Raw genomic sequence first — 17,680 nt, 5'->3', positions numbered from 1 at the left:
TTCTGCTGAATATAGTACCGCTTCTTGGATTTGGATATAATCTTCTTCCTCCAAATCTAATTCTTCTATTGCTGCGGCTGTTGAGATATAGGGCAAGGTATTGATAGTAGTTAGATTTTTGTAAAATGTAACAGTGTTACCTTCAATCCTGACTCCTCCTTGCATTGCCCTTATAAAATTACATCCAATTATCATCTGGATGTCATCCCCAAGCTTCATTGTAAAAGCATAAGTGTAGGGGATCCTGAAAGTATTATTCCCAATAGTCATTTTTCCTCCCTTTAATTTTTTGTTTGCAGTTGTTTTGGAGGTAATTCCACTGAAGTGCACTATATAAGGATTTTCTTCCAGTGCAGCTTTTGGCACAGCCCTTTCGTCTATGCAGCAGGTGGTTGCACCTGTGTCTAGTATAGCATTTACTTCAAAAACTGGAATATTGAGAATTTCCATTTGTACCTTTAAATTGAAGAGCATGTTCTTGGCTTTCCTTGCTCCTCCTGTTTCCTTTGTCTCCATTGACAGAATTTTTTGGGTTTCTTCTTCTAGAAGGACGAGGGCTCCCTCGCCTTCCTCTTCTTCTTCTCCTTCTTCGCTTTCCACTATTCTTTTCCCCAATCTTTGTATTTCCCTTAGGAGGTCAGCCTTTTCTAGTCGAAGTTGGTCTACTTCCAGTACTTCTTCCTTTAATTTTTCGTAATTTACCTTTAATTCTGTTACCTCGTTCTGGAGGCGGAGGTTTTCTTGAGCCACGGCTATAGATTGAGCATGCATCTCCTCTAGCTCCTTGGCCTTTTGTTGTTCAGATTCCACAGCCCTTTTAAGCCTTCTTATTTCTGCTTCACAGTGATTGATAAAATCTTGCTGTTGTTGAAGTAAGTTTCTAGGCTCGTACCTTGGTGGTTCCTCCATCATAACAGGGGTTCTTTTGTCAAAATAATATATGCTGCACATCCCACATGAAGTAATTTTGCATAATGGACAGTGTCTTCTGTGTCTTCTTTGGGAGATCTTTTTGCAGCATTTGCATTTTTCTAGTTCCGGTGGGAGCTCAGTATTTATTTCCCATATATGTCTGCATTCTGCCTGAGCTTGTGAGACCCGGATCTTAGCACGATAGCCTGTCTCAGGGCCTATCCACCAAGTCCTGTTATCTTCAATTAAGGCAAATATTTTTTGAGTAAAGGAGTGAATACCATGCTGTAGGTCTTCAATGTCTTCTCCTTCAGAAATTGAGTAGATCGCATCACTTTGATTTTCTCCTTCCTGTACTGATAATATCTCATAATCTTCTGGGATATCCAGTTGCTCAAACATTGCAACTCTCTTGATATTTTTTTTATCATTAGGACATTCTCTTGCAAAATGTCCTTCCTCTCCACAAAGATAGCACTTACATTTCTTATTTCTGATTAAGTGCTTCCTTTTTTCAATCCTGGCATGAGATGAGTGGGGTTTTCCTTTATAAGTAGTTGATCTTCTTACCCCGAATTTTCTCTCAGGCTTGTTGTAGTATCCTGGAATAGGGATTTCGCTGCAGAAAGATAAGTCTTTTAGCGCTCTTCTGAAGGCAGCATCTTTGCATTCTGCTTCCAGGTATTTATAGGAGAAAAGTACTCTTGGGATTACTCCTATGGTGTTTCCTCTGTATTTTGCTTCAAAAGCTTCTTTGATCCTTTTTCCCAATTCTCCTGACATCTTGGACCATAATTTTTCAGATAATTCTGGTCCTAGAAATAGCCTTCCTGTTTTTGATGCTAATCTCATATAATCATTTAAAAATTAAATAATATTTTTGAGATTAGTACAGGATAACCTTTCAAGGTCTCTGTAGGCCTCTTCTTGTGCCGTGGTGGATCCTTAGAATGGGTCTTCCAATATGAATATTGTCCTTAACTGTGAGAGGATGTTTTGCGTTCCTCCCGTCCCATCCGCATTTGCCATCAGTAGTTGGTACTCTTCTGGGTAGGCCATTCTCCATTGGATCCATGCTAATTTTTCTGCTTCCCCGAGCAGGTTTTCGATGAACTCCATTTTTGCTAAGGGGTCAGTAAATCCTTGTAAAGATACTAAGTTTTTCGTTACTGATTCCCACCTCATGAAGACTTCGTCAAACATCCCTAATTGGGATGGGATTATGAACATAGCTCCTTGCTGCTGGAAGGCCGAGGGGAGGTTCCAGGCTTCTGAAAAGTTCTTTGCCTTGAACCTAGGTTGCCTTGAGTATCCCTCATATTTCGGTATTTGGCTTGTAGACTCTATATTCACAGCAGGGGGGTAATTTACTGGCCCCATAGTTGAGTCTGTTGGTGGCCTGTAATTTGAAACAGCAGATGATGAGTATACCTGTTGGGATAATCGCGCGAGTTGCGGATACTCCATTATCAGTTCTTCTTCTAGTCCTGTTGCAATTAATTCCTTCTGATGCTTCCGGGGGTATGGCAGCTTCACATCTTCTTCTGTACTGTGAACATCCCGGAAATAAAAATTGAGGTTTTCTTGTAATTCTTCGGCCTCATTTTCACTATCTTCTAATTGGATATTGACAGCTATTGTGTGGCTTCGTATTTCCTCCTCATCGCTGAACGTTTCATCATCAGCGTTGTTGTACTGGATCCTGCTAGATGTTGATGCAGCTTTGTAATTTTCAAAGCTGATCGAGATTCTCCCATCGATCAGGTTCCGACTTCTGAGCTCAGCAGGTTGCATGGGGATTGAGACCTGCGTAGGCCTGATCATCCAGTCTCTTCCTCGAATTTCTGCTGTGGAGTACCTCCTGCCTGGCAAAGCCCTTACACCATGGCTTGTTAGGTAGTCCACCACCCCTGAAATTTCATATGCAAAGGCGACATTCGGGGTATTTGAAAGTCGCCCTACCAATCCCCTGGTGATTAATAAATTGGCCTCTCCATTCTGCCATGTATCATAACCACGGGTTAGTATAGAAAGTTGTATGTTACGGTAGAAATCTCCTACCGTCATCATGGTGTCTGGTACCACGTAGACCAATTGACTCCCTCTAGTCAGGTCTACTTCCATAGTTGCAATGATGGACCTGTCATCAGCCCATCTGTTGTCGCGGAACACCAATAGTGCTAGTGTTCCTTCTTCTTGTCGGTGGAGTGTCTGAATCCTTGTTTGAAGGATCCCGAGATGAATGTATCTCATTCCACTTCGGATCAGTTGGTCAAAACTTTGTTCTTGTATAAAAGCCCTGTCTTCCTGGTTATTTGTGACCAACATGGCTTCTTCAGACCGGTGTGTGTAGACCCTATGATGTACATCATCTCTTCTTGAATGATATAGCACCTCAGCAGGTGCTATTGCAGCCCTTTCCCTCATAGATAATTGTAGTTGTGCTTGAGGGTCTATCTGTTGTTCCAGAATTTGTATATTTGAGTCCGTGTTTCTGGAGATAAGCTGCCCGAGTCGCCTTCTGGCGTTGAATATTCTCCTCTGGTTTCTCCTGTAATTCCTGATTTGGTCTTCCACGAGAGGAGTTGATGTAGATACCTCTTGAGTTCTGGTAGTCATCTTCTTGCTTCTCGAAAGATTTTTATGGGGTCTTTGAAAACCAGAATTTTTCCTTTTGCTTCTTTAGGTCTTTCCGAAGGACCTAAGTTGAGATTTGCTAGTTTGGAGATGAGTTCGTCCGGTACTATTTGAGATTGTATAGTTTTTGAATGTTGTAACTCCCGTATTGTCTGTAGTTCCGTTCGTATTCCTTTTATGTCCTCAGCTATTTATACTAAAAGCTGTATTTGCACATTGTGCTGTTTAATTACAGCTGTCTGGTGGCTGAGAGTTCCTGGACAATCACTGGTTTTAAGAAAACCAAGTGATGGAGGATCAATAGGTTCAGTGGCCTTAAGAGCTTCTTTGTAGGATTCGGTACTCCTTGAGGATATGTGGCTCATCCAAAAATTTATTTTTCTATTTTGGATAGTAAGATTTCAATTCTTTGGAGTTTTTGATCACCGTTTCGTGAAAGCCGTAAGGCTTCTTCCTCAATAAGCTTAGGTTGCTTAGTTATTTCAAACAATAGCTTCTGAACTTCAGCTTGGGTGAGAGGCTTATTTTCAGTAAATAAGGAAGTTAATGTTTTTACTGAGGATTCAAGCCTTTTAATCATGTGCTCGAGGTTTTGGTTTTCTTCAAGCAGGAGCTTAAAGTTTCTTAGATTTACCCTGCTTGAGAGACAAGTTCGGTCATAAATGATTGAAATGTTATGGGCTAGTTCTTTTTTGGTGGGTTTTGAAGTCTCGACTAGATTTAAGTAATCAAGATGGGAGGTATGAGAGTTAGTATACTATTTCATTCTGGTATCAGAGCTAGTGGTTTACTGTTTTGATATAGTCTCTTACTTCGCTTACGATATTAATGCTATATATACATGAAATTGATTTCTCTTACAATCTAAACTTGTGAGGAGCCCGAGGAAGGCAATTAGGTCAGGGAACCGCAGTAAGACCTTTGACGCAAGCCCTCTAAAGTTAAGAAAGTAAGTAGAATTATGTCAGATGATGCATCAATACAGTGGAACACATCATGTGGTAGAAAGAAGCTGTTAAAACAATGGCTTAGCAATACCTAAAGAAAGAAAAACCTACATCAAGGGTACAGAGATGTAGTATGTATGAGAACTCCTCAATCAGCAATACCTGCCCTTCGACATAAATATAAGAAGCACACAGAATTGTAAATCTGAATTCCTATCCAGTAAAGACCTAGAGTTTTTCATCCCAAGTTACACACGCAGCTGCTAGAATGGAAGAGACTTATTGAACTCAGTATTGCTCCAAGACTCACCGAGGGAAACAGGGAGGACTATGCAAACAAAGAGTCATGAAAATACAAAAAATTTGGAGGGTCCAGAAATTGATAGAACCAGTAATGGAGAGAATGAAGAACGTGGCAGAACTACCAATTAACATCATATACAAAAGCACGATTCTGACACACACAAAATGGATAACCCTTTGTTGATCTCTACTTATAGAATATAACATAAGACCCATAAAAAATATTCCATTCTGGCATCTAAAGACAAAAACAAGCAGAGGTAGTGTATCACAATAAAAAAGGAAACCAAAGTAACTCACAAGTTGAAAGAAATAAGTATCTACTACAAGTATGACAAACTGTAGAATAAGAACTCTAGTATCTACATGATTAACATGATCTCAAAGCAACCACAGATCTGGTGGCTGCTAACTCCTATTACTTTCTTCAGCTATAAGGGTTTAAATTAAATAATATAACGGGTATAGGATTATCTGACATGAGAAAAACAAAAAACCAACAATAATTTCATAATGGTTGAGCTCCCCAAACCCCGCATTGGCAGGAGCATGCACTGGATACACCCTTTTTTTTTATTATCTGTTGGCATAAATGCTCATTTCATGATGTCTGCAACCAAGTGATAAAAACTAAACCATCAATAAAGTACAGAATGAGCACTATCACTTCATTTCTAATGCTTACTTGATGGAATCACATAATTAATATTTGGTGATGTGAATTCTAACAATTTCAGAAGAATAAAAGATTAAACAAAAAAATGTTAATTGAGTTTCCGCATCCTTTGTGATTTCTCAACATCCTAAAGATATGATTAATGATTCATGATGCTCGGTGAGAGATGGCCAAATCAAATGATTGATTTTAAAGTTCAATTTGTATTAGACCACGACATGAGTGTTGCACCATTTTACATTAAAAAGCTTTGTTGACACGTTCAGATTTTCAGGAAAATAATGATAAACAATATTTTTTTTAAAACGAAGGAGAAAAGAAGCTTACTTCTGTTCTTTTTTATTACTTATCAATTGCCAAGTACAAGAAACCTAAGCCATAAGGCACTACCAAGGACAGCATCAATTGATCAAATCTTCCAATCCCCGTCACGGCTCAAGCATATTTTTTTGTTCCCAGAAAGTATTCAAGAAAGCTTTACAATATCTATCAAGTGAGCAAGCAAAGAAAGCCAGCAATTACCTGTCCGTGTGATTTCCTTGAGAGTGTACCTAGAATTTAATTTCATCTAGAGAACGATAAAAGCAATGAAGCCTTATTGGTTTTCTTAGCTGAAGAGAATTAAGTTATGGACCCGTAAGTATAATATGTCTCCAAAATGAACCCATCTCATCGCTGTTGGATCTTAAACAATCTGAGCTGCTCAAATCGTAAACTCCATGGTAAGTCTAGACAAACTGGGAAGAATTACAAATCAAGATCGCATTATTCTGTTGGAAAGAAATGGGACATTATTCTACAAAGGACCCATAAGTATCAACGCACAAATTCTAAAGACCGAATCGAACAAAATAAGACCATGGTACCTGATGATAACATTATCGCCCAAGTAGAGCTGCCAGAGATCCTGCCGAGATGCCCACGATGCAGCAGAAGGAAACCACTCGAGCTCTTATGAACAAGAGATTCAAGTTCTTTGTGGCCTGGAGAGCCAGCGTCAGAATCTGGAGACGCCCCTGCTCCTCCATCTTCCTGAAGAAGACAATCGGCTTCAGGGCCCGGCGCATGAGGAACGCCATCGAGAAGGGAAAGCCGAAAGCCGCGAGGCCCTGGACCAGGACCTCGTCGGGCGGCCGTACGGCGAACACGATCCACGCGCCGAGGCCGAGGTGGGCGACGCCCAGCAAGGCGAAGGCCGAGCTGAGGCTGTAGATGCTCCTAGCGAGGCCGTCGAGCACCTGGCGGGTCTCGTTGGCGAGGGCGGAATCGTCGCGCTCCACCGTGGGGCCGACGATCTCCTGGTGCCGGAACTCCGGGACCTGGGGCTCGCTCTCTGGCTCGGAGCCTCCCGATGGGCCGGCGGAGAGGTTTCTGGGATCGGGGTATAGCGTTTTAGGCAAAGACGGGATTCGGGGAAGGGAGCTGAAGGGAGTAGGGATAAGACTTGTTGGGATTGTGGGGGTTCGCTTGGAGAGGGGTCGGGATCGGAGATTGGCGGCGGCGGTGGTGGAGAAGGATCGGAGGAGAAAGAAGGGATTGGGGATTTGGGGATTAGTAGACGTGGAACCGGGTGTAGCAAGGCGGTGGTGGGATCGGAAGAGGGGCGTGGAGGAGGATGAAGCATTAGGGCTTTTAGCTGGGCTTAAGAGGAAGTGGAGAGGTTTAGGGATTGATCTGCGAGAGCGAGAGAGGAAGGAGAAGGAAGCCATTGGTGTTTGCCCGTAGGAGAGCTTCGGAAATATCAGTAATTTATAGGCGCCGACTTGTCACAGAATCCGAAACTGGCTGCCAACGGGTCCAAATGTGGCTCGATTTGGACCCAACGGGCTGATAAACCTAATAGCTCTTAATTGGGCTGACGAATGTATGAGCCAGTTTTATGAAGGAAATTATATATGGTCTTTGCGCACCGTGAATTTTATGAAAGAATTGTGACACTGAATGTACAATCAGCCAACCATCAACGTAAACGCTAATGTTTGTTGCCGCAATACGTCATTGATCAACGGTCGACTTAATTCAAGTAGATTTGTGTTGAAAAAAGATCACAAGCACAGAGATCAGTCGAGTCATTCGTTCCCAACATCGGGTTTCTTTGTTCCCCTCTTCCTCTCTCTCTCTCTCTCTCGTTACGAGGCAGGCTACTGCAAGTAGAAGGCAAAGAAGGAGAGGACGGCGGCCCCAGCGGCGGCTCCAACAGCAGGGGTGATCGCGAAGGACGCGCTGGCGGGGCCGGGAGCCGGAGCCTCGGCTGCAAGGGCGGTGGTGGCCGACGCGGCGGCGACGAGGACGGCACAGGCGATCTTTCCCATCTCCATTTCTGGCGGCGGTGTGGCTTTAGAGCTGCGGAAGAGATGATAGAGAGGGAGAAAGAGAAACTTACTTAGGATGGCTTGTTCCTCCTCCTCTGCAGGCCTGAGGAGGAATGTGGGATGGGAAGGAGGGTTTTCTAGGGTGTTTCCGTGGTCGGGATGGATAGTCGGAGTCGGAGATGCCAACTTCAAAGTTGTGCGTTGTAATTAGAGGAGCGTTTTGCGTGCGTGGGAATCGGTCATTTGGTCAACCTCGTTGACCTGGGCCAGTTGTGAAGCTTAATGTAAAAAAAGCTTATAAATTATATCCGACCAATAAAAAAATATTATCTTATTGCCCCAGCAGACCATATGAGTTGGAATTCCTTTTAGCTTGATCCATTTATTCGGTTTCAATTTTACGTGTAAAGCGTATATAATTTATATGTGAGAATACTTCTCTGACTACTAAAGTTTTTGGAATTATTAATAAATAATTATATATATATATATATATATATATATATATATATCTCTCTCTCTCTCTCTCTCTCTTCTATCCGAACCGAACCGAACCGACCCGAACCAATCCCACCCCTCCCGACTCATTTCCGGCTCTATCTTGCTTCTGCTGTTGTCATCGTTCCTTCCCCCGTCCATGGCGGAAGCAAAAGCTGAGACACCCACCTGGGAGCAAAGAATGCACACTCTCACCCACATCTTAACCCACCCCACCACTGCGCCATCCCTCCACTCCCAGCTCTTCGTCGCCTCCCACGTCCCCTGCTTCCTCTCCTGGGATTACCCCCCTTTCCTATGCCGCCCGGCCCCTTTAGCCGCCGGATTCCCCCCGCCGCTTCTCCGCTGGTCCCTCGCCATCTTCCTCCGCCGCTCCTCGCGCCTGGGCCTACCCGCCTCTTCCTGGCGCGCCAAGTGCCCCTTCCAGCAGCCGCCGCCCCTCGTCCTCTCCTCCGCCGTGGACCCGCCGCCTCTTCGCTGGGGGCCAGAGGAGCGCCGGGAGTCCGTTCGCAAGCGTCTGAGGCGGGGGCGGATCGGTGTCAGGGTCTCGCCCGTCCTGGCCTTCGCGGTTCCCAATCTCGCGCTCCTCTCGCTTCTCTTCTGGGAACCGCTCTGGCGTCTTCCGGAGACCTAAAGTTGACGCCCGGTACGCTTTTGTTCAGAATCCAATCATCGTATAAGCTTTCTGTGGCTTTCTGTAATAGCAGAGACTACATAGAGGATGAATTCAGTGCTTTCATTAGAACATGGCTACCGCATATGGATAATTGTTTTTTTTATATATTTTTGGTTGGAAAACTGTATAATTTAATCCAGAAAAAAATGATTTATGATTTAGAATCATTCATGCATTAGCCTAATATAGATCAACGTGAACTCTCTTTGATAAACTAAAATATTAAAATGCTGGTCAAAACGATTAATCTTATCTGATATATTTTGAAGTTAACACAGCAAAAGGATTCACAAATAAAAACGCAAACGTCCGTAAATTGTTGAAGCTTCCACAAAAGCCAGACAGACTAAGCAATAAATTTACCCTTTTATTTTTGGTTGTCTCGTAATACCTTCTACAACTTGGCCAACTCCTGACTGAATAGAAGTAATCTAGTCTAGTTAGTAAAGATTTTGACAGTAAGTTCTTGAGCTCAAATCTCACCTTAGTTATTTGCCCTTTGCAAAAAAAAAACTTAAAATGCTGATTGATGCCACCAGAAGTTCCAATTTCTCTGACTAATAGACTTTTTATTTGATGTATTTATTCATGGTTGTCCTCAAGTCACAGGATTTGATCAATTCTGTAAACTATGGCTATAAGCAGTGGCAGGATAATCTGACACTGACTTTGTTATCACATCATCATAGAGCTAGTTGATTACAATTAGTTTTCTTGTATGCCTTTTTTTCTTCATGTATGTCATCCTGCATAAAATCGTAAAACTTGTAAGTTATTAAAAAAAAAAAAAAAAAAAGCTTTTGATGGTGGGAGTTTATTGACTAGGTTAACAAACTGCAAGTTCATGTTGAAGATTTTCCATTCACATAATATTGTTTAAGATCAAACAAGGGGTTCATTCCTTGTCTCATATAAAAAGATAAGATTAATATGACATGTCTGGAGATAGATTATCTCTAGAATAAAAGTCTGCAGCATTTTGTTTGATGCAGCAGCAAAGTTAACTGTCAGATATGTGATTATTTTGTGGCTATTACAAATTTTTTTATGTGTGGTATCATTACGGTGCCCAAAAGGCATTAAGAAATTAAGTTTATCATGATTTTAGACTGATGTGGTCAGTGTGGTTTCAGATGAGATGTTTTAGCCTTCATCATGAGCACAATGTATTCATTTGTTGTGACCTTCATTTGGGAATTGCGGAATCTAATGCCAAGGTATTAATAATGGATAAAGAACTTACATCTGGTCAGATAAAAATAGTAAATAATAATATCTTATTATAATGATTGTATTTGATGAATTACCTTTTTGCTATTTGAGCAAAGCAAACTGGAAATTGCATCTGCCAGTATAGTTTCATAGAGACATTTTTTTCTGGAATGTTTAATACTGGTTTAAATAGGTGTCTGGGCACTCGTCCAAGTGTTTGGGTGAGGTGAGGTGAGGCCTGAGCACCTCAGGCTTCGACCAGGCGGCACGCTTCAACGAAGCATCGCTTGGGCACTCACTTGAACCCAGGTGCCTGGCGCCTCAAGCGAGCGCTCGATTCAAACGAAGCAACCGAATCAGACTTTTTAAGTCTGGTTAGGTTGAACAGTAACTAGTTGGCTCGATTGAACCAACTAAGCTCGAACAAATGCTTGGTTCAAATGAAGCAACCGTACTAGACTTTTTAAGTCTGATTTTGTTGAACAGTAGCTAGATGGTTTGATCGAACCAACTAAGCTATGTACTATTACTGTACATCGCTGGCCCTCCCCGCATGACCCCGAGCCATGAACCCTAGCGCAGCTACTACCTCCGCTACCAATCTACAGGACTGACACTTCCTCGATCGTAGATGGACAGGTCCGATGGCCTAACCTTTATACGCGGTTCCTTCCATTATTGCTACTTCCATGTGCAACTCCCTCCACTGTCGAGGGAGAGGACCACAGCTTCATCTATCATCGACGGACACCTTTGAAGCTTCCTTCACCCACGACATCATTGTCCACAACTTTTGTCATATTTGCTACTGCCATTTGCAGCTTTCTTCTCCGTTGTTGTTGTCGTTCGAAGCTTTTGCCTCCGTTGTTGTCGTCTAAAGCTTCCTCCGCCACTATTGCTGTCGTCTGTAGCTTTCTCCATCGTCGTCGTCGTTTGTCCGAAAGTTCCTTCATATATATATATTTGAAGTCTTATCCTTCAGCAATTCTAATATATATTTTTCCCTATCTTTAGTACATAATTTGTGATAAAAAATTATCATAAGCTTTATATCTTGTAGTTCTTTCAGCATCTTTTTTAGATTCTTTATATCTATCTTTTAAATTTCTCCTTATTTTTATAATTTTATCAATCCTTAAAACTTGATATTTTAATAATAATTGTTTTATGAACTTTCTCTCACCATCATCAACTCTCTCTTAAAGTTATACTTCTACCTTTAGTTTCATCAAAGATATTTTTTTTTAAGGTCCTAATCTTATTAGCAATTGTAGTCTAAATAATATCAGTACTATGTTTGTCTAAGTTTCAAATCTTCTCTTTTTTTTTTATCCTATTCTTAAAAACTTTTGCATCATCGAACCCTAGTAATTTTTTTCTACAATCTTTTACTTTTTCTATATTGTACGACAAATATGTATAAGGTTATAATTCTTACATATAATTTTGCCTATCTATCTTTGTAACGAGAAAAATGTCTATAACTATTCTTATAAGTAATCAAATATTTATGTTTGTTCTTGTAGTGAGTATTGACAATTAATTATAAGATGGGTGATAAAATCTAAAATCATATCACCATCTTCGTTCACTCCTTTTTATCTTTGGCTCAGTCTTTGATTTGCAATGTTCCATTGATGTCTTTCCAGTGTTTTGATGTTCGTGCACTGTGTTTATGTGCAGGTTATCCGAATTGATGAAGCAGCTCTCGGAGAAGGTTTGCCTCTTGGCAAGTCGGAGCCGGCTTTCTATCTGGATTGGGCCGCGCACTCTTTTCCATTGAACTTTTTCATCAAATGTGAATTATTATAATATTTTTTTAATTTGGTTTATTTATAATATTTTTTATAATATATAATATTTTTTTTTTGTTGAGATATTGAAAAATATCGTAAAATCATTGAAAAACACTGTAAGCGATATATGTGCCTCTTTAGGTGTCATTCATTGCTTCTAGATCGATATGATAATATAATTTTAGGCTTGTAAATTAGGTTGATTGAGGTTAAAGGTTCATTTATGTTATTCACATGTTTTCAAGAAGGTCTTATAGTATTTTTTTTATTATTATGGTAACTAAAACATTATAATAAACTATTTTTTTTTAGTTCTTATTTGGGTGATGTTATTATTAAATCATTATAAATATCTATTTGAATGTTAGTGTGATTTTATTTTGATTTGGGTGATGTGTTTTGATTTCATTTGGCATATTGTAATAGTGGTATAGTATTTTTTGTTGAGATGGTATTGAAAAATAATAAATCCTACAAGAGACAGACATATTAATGTTATGGCTTATTTGGTTGTATTAAAACAATATCTTAATATTTTTCAATAGAGAGAACGATGTATGATCAATGTCAGAAAAGTTCATGTATCGAAATGGGGATTGAGCCAATCCGAATGCTTAAACAGAAGAATGAAACCACTCAACCCCATCATAGAACGGATGGGCGCTCCCAAGTTTAGTATTCTTACGACATATATATATACTCTTTCGTCTTTCGTATAGCACCGATCTATTAATATCGATCCACCATAAGTCAGCTCATGTTTCTAAGAGAAGGCATGTTTAAATCTCAAACATTAAAGTGTTTGTGAAGCAAATCATCATGAACTTGGATTTCCGATGCGGTGGAGAGGTTCCAAACAAGCAGGTAACTCCAATTTAAGTGATTTATAGGAAAGCTCGAGTCCGACGAATTCATAACGCGACACGACATAACATAGGAGTTCATTGGTTGGGTTGGGATGCCAATGTTTGTTAGTGATGAAACATTATTTATGACACCGAGGAGCCATCCGATGGAGGATAATACAAGTATCATCAAACGCCGCAACCAAACACGATGAGAGAAGATCGAAACGTACGACATTGTAGCCATCCCAATATAAGGTTTGGGTGATTAATCACATCAACGATAGGAGATCCAATGAAAACCAAATAAAAACATATACTACGCTTTATTGATTTCTCGATTCAATAATCAAGCATTCTATCAAGAAGCAAGGTGCCACTACGCTTTAACTTCAATTTAAGGGTTGCACAACAAAGGTCCAAAATGGTCCACTACAGATCGAAATCTCCCACAAGTGTTCACATGATATAATATTTATTTATAAGTCTAAAATGACCATCAAACCCAATTAAATTTAGGGTTGTTAAGCTTTCGACCGTCCAATAAACCAAAAGACACGGACATACTTACGCATTACATCGAACACTCCGTTTATAATTTTGTCCGTGACATTCTCCCCCACTTATTCCTTCGACGTTCTCGTCGAAGCCTTTGTCGACACTGCAACTCATCGTCTTTGCTGAGTCTTCAATCTTCTGCTCCAATTACAATTCGCCTCTTGGCTCCCAACTACTCTCCGCTACTGTTGTTGAGTAGTCGAACTTTTGATCTATCATGCTGTTTCAACTCACTAATGACTCTGACTCTTGTATGGGGTTGGCTGAGTTATGTTAATCCCTGTTGATTTCTACAGATCCTTCAGATAAAGGAAAAGATCATCATTACTATGCGTCAGTCTCTCAAATACCTTATGCTTCTTGAACTTGGTGGATGCTTGTTAGAGCTTTAACGAGCATCGCCTCGTAAACTTTTAAAGTTTTGGATCCTTCCTCGATAAAAGTTATCTATCGACCCTTCTTTCACTTAATTGTTATTTCCAAATATATTCGCATCCTTTTGATTTCGATTGACATTCTATTGGGAAATGAAGCGGATAATCTACTCTCAGTAGCATTGATCACCATCGGTGATGATTTGATAAATATTATCTTCCATTATCTTCAAAGGGTATTTGAACATATGCAGAGCTCCTCTATTGAATAGATAAGAGAATTGTGGTATTCAGTTTCGTCTATTCTCTTAAGAGTTGAGAAGGCAAAGGTTACTTGACTTCACTTGTTTCCTCGAAGGTTCTACTCCATGCATTGAGTTAGTTACTAGCCTTCGCCTGCTCTTTGCTCATGCTTCTAAAGTACTTGAAGTATTTGCACTCCATGCATTGAGTTAGTTACTATGATTCACCTTCTCAATGTCATCGAACTTCTAGAATACAAGAAGTTTTCACTATAACTTAGAGCAAGTCTCTTGTAGTTTAGGTTGCCTTTAGGATTGCACCGTCTTCTCCATCAACCCTATCGCCTACTCCACCGAGTAGCAAAGGTACAACACCACGTATTGCCTACTTCGTTTCTTGGTCGTGCACTCTTGCACGACCTAAAGTCCTTCACTTTCAGCTATCTTGATGAAAAGCTCATTGACATTGGTCTTATGAAGTTCCTTGGTCTCTCTGCCCTTCAGCCTTGTCTCGGTACTTGGAGTTTACCTCTATATGCTCCACCTCCTCGGTCCCTTTCATGACCAAGTGCTCTCCCTCCATGAGAGCAAGGGATCGATGACTTCACAGAAGTTCCGCCTCTACGGTACCATGGTGCTGCCATGCCCATGGTCCTACTATCCGTCACATCGCATCTGCATCCTTTTTCTTCAAGATCGGTAGATCTGTCTCTGTGGCACTTTGGCACTCCTCCGAATCCACCTTCATTCTAATCGATGCTTAGTTTTTTTGGATAGCTAATCTCTATGGACTCATCATCACTTCCTCACCCCTTTCGACCCCCTGCTTCAACACTTCTGTGTTCTCCAAGCAGTTCCTCTTAGTCGATGGAAAGATAAACTGTAACTCTCATATATGGCCTCTACCATCATGTTGCAGGGTTCATACCGATTCTATTCTCCTTGGCTTCCTCGGTAGCAATGTTCACTTACTCGACCTTGTCCTCTGACTTGTCGAGCTCCCTTAAGCGAATATGGGCTCTAGAGTAGCCCAACTCTCCAACTGCTTCGATCATACCTCTGCATGATCAAGTCCCTCCCATGAGATTCATTAGTACTTACATTCAAACTTTTCCCTCGGTGGTACGTAGCCCTCATATGCTGAGGACCAAAGCTTTCATCCGATGCAAAATTCGATGCACGCACGGAAGACCCACCTCTGTGGTACCATAGCCTTCACTCATTGAATCCATAACTCTTCTTATCGTCATGTTGTTCACCGAAGTGGAGCTCCCAATAGCTCTTGATCATACCTTTATATGATATAGTCTCTCACGGGACTAGATTCGTGTGTATCACATTGCCACGAACTGTTCCACCATGATCTGCTGCACCATGTCGCTTCCTGATGACATCTTTATTGCATTCTGATCCTTGTGGGATGAACTCGAATTGTAATCCCTCCATGTGTGGCCTCTGCCAATACATTGCAAGGTCTCTTTTACCTTCGATTTTGTTCGCTCATTTGGCAATTGACCTTCATCCACCTGCTCTTGGGTCATGCTTAGATGAAGCATCGCTCTAGGACAGTCCGTCACCTAGTAGCTCTTGAAGTCCACCGACTTCGCTGAAAATGGTACACCATTGTCTGGATCCTGGGCCTTTGCCCCTACCAGCACAATCTTCACTGTGCACCACTTCCTTCATGGCAACTCAAATGACAACACTATGACATATTCTTCAAGAGTACCCGCCTCCGTGTCCTCTTGCCCCATGCCGAGGCCTTCTGAACCCAACTTCGCCTCCGCAAGTTGAGTCGCCTTAGTTCTCCATCAAATGCTTCTCCGAGATAAGGTGCATGTGCCCAGAAGCTCCCTTCATCTTTAGCACCATGCAAGATAAGTCCGCTCCGTCAAAATGAAGGACCCATAAAATAATATGATCCTGCTTTTGCCTCTGCAAGAGTTCATGTCCTTGACCTCTGTCCAAGGAAAGCTCTGTGCCTCCGCTTCATGTTCTATCTTCTATGCTGGCTCCCTTCATGTGACTTGGGTACTTCGTCAAGTTACACCCAAGTTGCTCTGCTCCTCGTTTTGCATTGAATTGATGGTGGCCCTCGCGCCCACCATTCTACGGGTCAGCCCTCCCTTGAGTCCGATCTTCATATCGACTCCAAGTGTGCCTTCATTTGTGTTGTTTTGGGTTGCTCCCCCACTTGATCTCGTAATGCATTCTCTCAAGCAAGATCATGCGACAACTTCTCGCCGCTCGCTTGGTCCATTGAGCTTCATGGAGTTATTGTTTTTGAGGTACTCCTCCTCAACATGTGCGGTCTATTGCATATGATTCTCTCTTTAGAGAACTGGGATCTATCCCTCTTGGATAACTATCCTATTAGAGCAACATCTCTCTACGCTTCTTTCTCTCTGAAAGTTTCGGAGACCACCATCCCCTTAGACTACTCTGATTTGCTGAACAAACTATGCATTGTTCTACCTCTTGCAAATGCACTTGCTAGATTGCGACTCCATGTCTATAAAGCCCACGCTGTACCACTCAAGGCTTAGCAACATGTTAAACTCGCTGCACACTTTAGCCTCCTATGGACGTATTCTTCATATGCCGAAGAGAAAGTTTCAATGCTCCATGGCACCGAGTTTCGGTTGCCTTGGGATGGCCACGAACATTCCATCGTCCACATACAAGCTCATGCATGAGTACCGAATTCTTCGAGTTACCAATTCCCCTTATCTTTGTGAGCTTTGCACAACTCTTTCGGTTGTTAAACAACTCATTCCACCTTGTATGGTCTCATCCTTTACCAAGCGCCTCGCTTGCCTTGAGCACCATCAAGTATAGTTGTCAACGTCGCGCCGTAGCTTGAACTCAGCCATCCCAAGCTTTGTGCGCTTCACATTCTTCCAAGCTTACTTGTTCTCGTGGTGCCTCTTGCGTGAAGGGTTGGTCATTCCTCTAAATGCCAATATTAGATGCCCACTCCTCCGAGCGACTCATTTTTCCTACATCTCCATGCCCGTTTGTCCCTAAACGGTCACGCGTGTGCTGACTGCCCTCAACACAGCCCCACTAGGTCTCCCACATTTGCATGCCAAGTGTTTCTTTAAGTGCTTGTCCCGCTCTAATACCATCTGTCATAGACTTAGCTGGTTTTGCCTAAGTCGTGCGGTACCCTTACGTGTCCGTCCATAAATTTCAGCCTCCCTAAAGCCTCCCATGGTCCCTTAGGACATATAAAAGAGAAAACGAGTTAGAGAAAACGCTTCACTCGGGATCCACAAGCAAACATTTTCGAAAACACTTCATAGATAATACAAATTACAAACAGACTTTACAAGCTCTGAATGGTTGCACAACAAAGGGTCAAAATGATCCACTACAGATCAAATATCTCTCACAAGTGTCCACATGATATAACATTTATTTACAAGCCTAAGAAGGCCACCAAACCCAACTAAAATGGAGTTGTTAAGCCTTCAACCATTCCTCTACATGCTGTGCAAAGCATAAACAAACAGAAAGATACGGATATACACAAGTATTACATCAAATATCATGTTTAGAACTTTGTCTGTGACAGCTCCATGTTTCATCTTATATGCCAGCTCCCTTCATGCGGCTTGGGTACTTTGCCAAGTTACACCCAAGTTGCTTTGCTCCTCGTTTTGCATTGAGTTGATCATGGCCCTTGCATC

At 41.6% G+C, this 17,680-nt stretch overlaps 2 protein-coding genes across 4 annotated transcripts; one reads left to right on the top strand and one right to left on the bottom strand.

Moving 5' to 3' along the window:
• Window positions 1-5,073: 5,073 nt before the first annotated feature.
• Window positions 5,074-7,215, bottom strand: LOC103988785 (uncharacterized). Of its 3 annotated transcripts, none has more exons than XM_018827036.2 (2): window positions 6,342-7,215; window positions 5,074-5,409 (listed from the first exon to the last, which is right to left on the bottom strand). In XM_018827036.2, exon 1 carries the CDS (start codon window positions 7,182-7,184, stop codon window positions 6,354-6,356), a length of 831 nt encoding a protein of 276 aa, XP_018682581.2. In that variant the 5' UTR covers window positions 7,185-7,215; the 3' UTR covers window positions 5,074-5,409; window positions 6,342-6,353. The 3 variants fall into 3 exon arrangements, with proteins under 3 accessions (XP_018682581.2, XP_009405690.2, XP_065009953.1); XM_009407415.3 differs by lacking the exon at window positions 5,074-5,409 and adding an exon at window positions 6,117-6,245; XM_065153881.1 differs by lacking the exon at window positions 5,074-5,409 and adding an exon at window positions 6,117-6,212.
• Window positions 7,216-8,338: 1,123 nt separating this feature from the next.
• Window positions 8,339-12,444, top strand: LOC103988786 (uncharacterized). Its single transcript, XM_009407417.3, has 2 exons — window positions 8,339-8,931; window positions 11,857-12,444. Exon 1 carries the CDS (start codon window positions 8,425-8,427, stop codon window positions 8,917-8,919), a length of 495 nt encoding a protein of 164 aa, XP_009405692.2. The 5' UTR covers window positions 8,339-8,424; the 3' UTR covers window positions 8,920-8,931; window positions 11,857-12,444.
• Window positions 12,445-17,680: the final 5,236 nt, after the last annotated feature.

The sequence above is a fragment of the Musa acuminata genome, chromosome BXJ3-6, assembly GCF_036884655.1.
Source record: "Musa acuminata AAA Group cultivar baxijiao chromosome BXJ3-6, Cavendish_Baxijiao_AAA, whole genome shotgun sequence".
Taxonomy (NCBI): domain Eukaryota; kingdom Viridiplantae; phylum Streptophyta; class Magnoliopsida; order Zingiberales; family Musaceae; genus Musa; species Musa acuminata.
Note: the sequence above shows the minus strand (reverse complement) of the source record. Positions and strands in the feature narration are given on the sequence as shown.

Coding starts and splice junctions, on each gene's coding strand:
- LOC103988786 (XM_009407417.3), top strand. CDS start 8,425: ATGGCGGAAGCAAAAGCTGAGACACCCACCTGGGAGCAAAGAATGCAC.
- LOC103988785 (XM_018827036.2), bottom strand. CDS start 7,184: ATGGCTTCCTTCTCCTTCCTCTCTCGCTCTCGCAGATCAATCCCTAAA.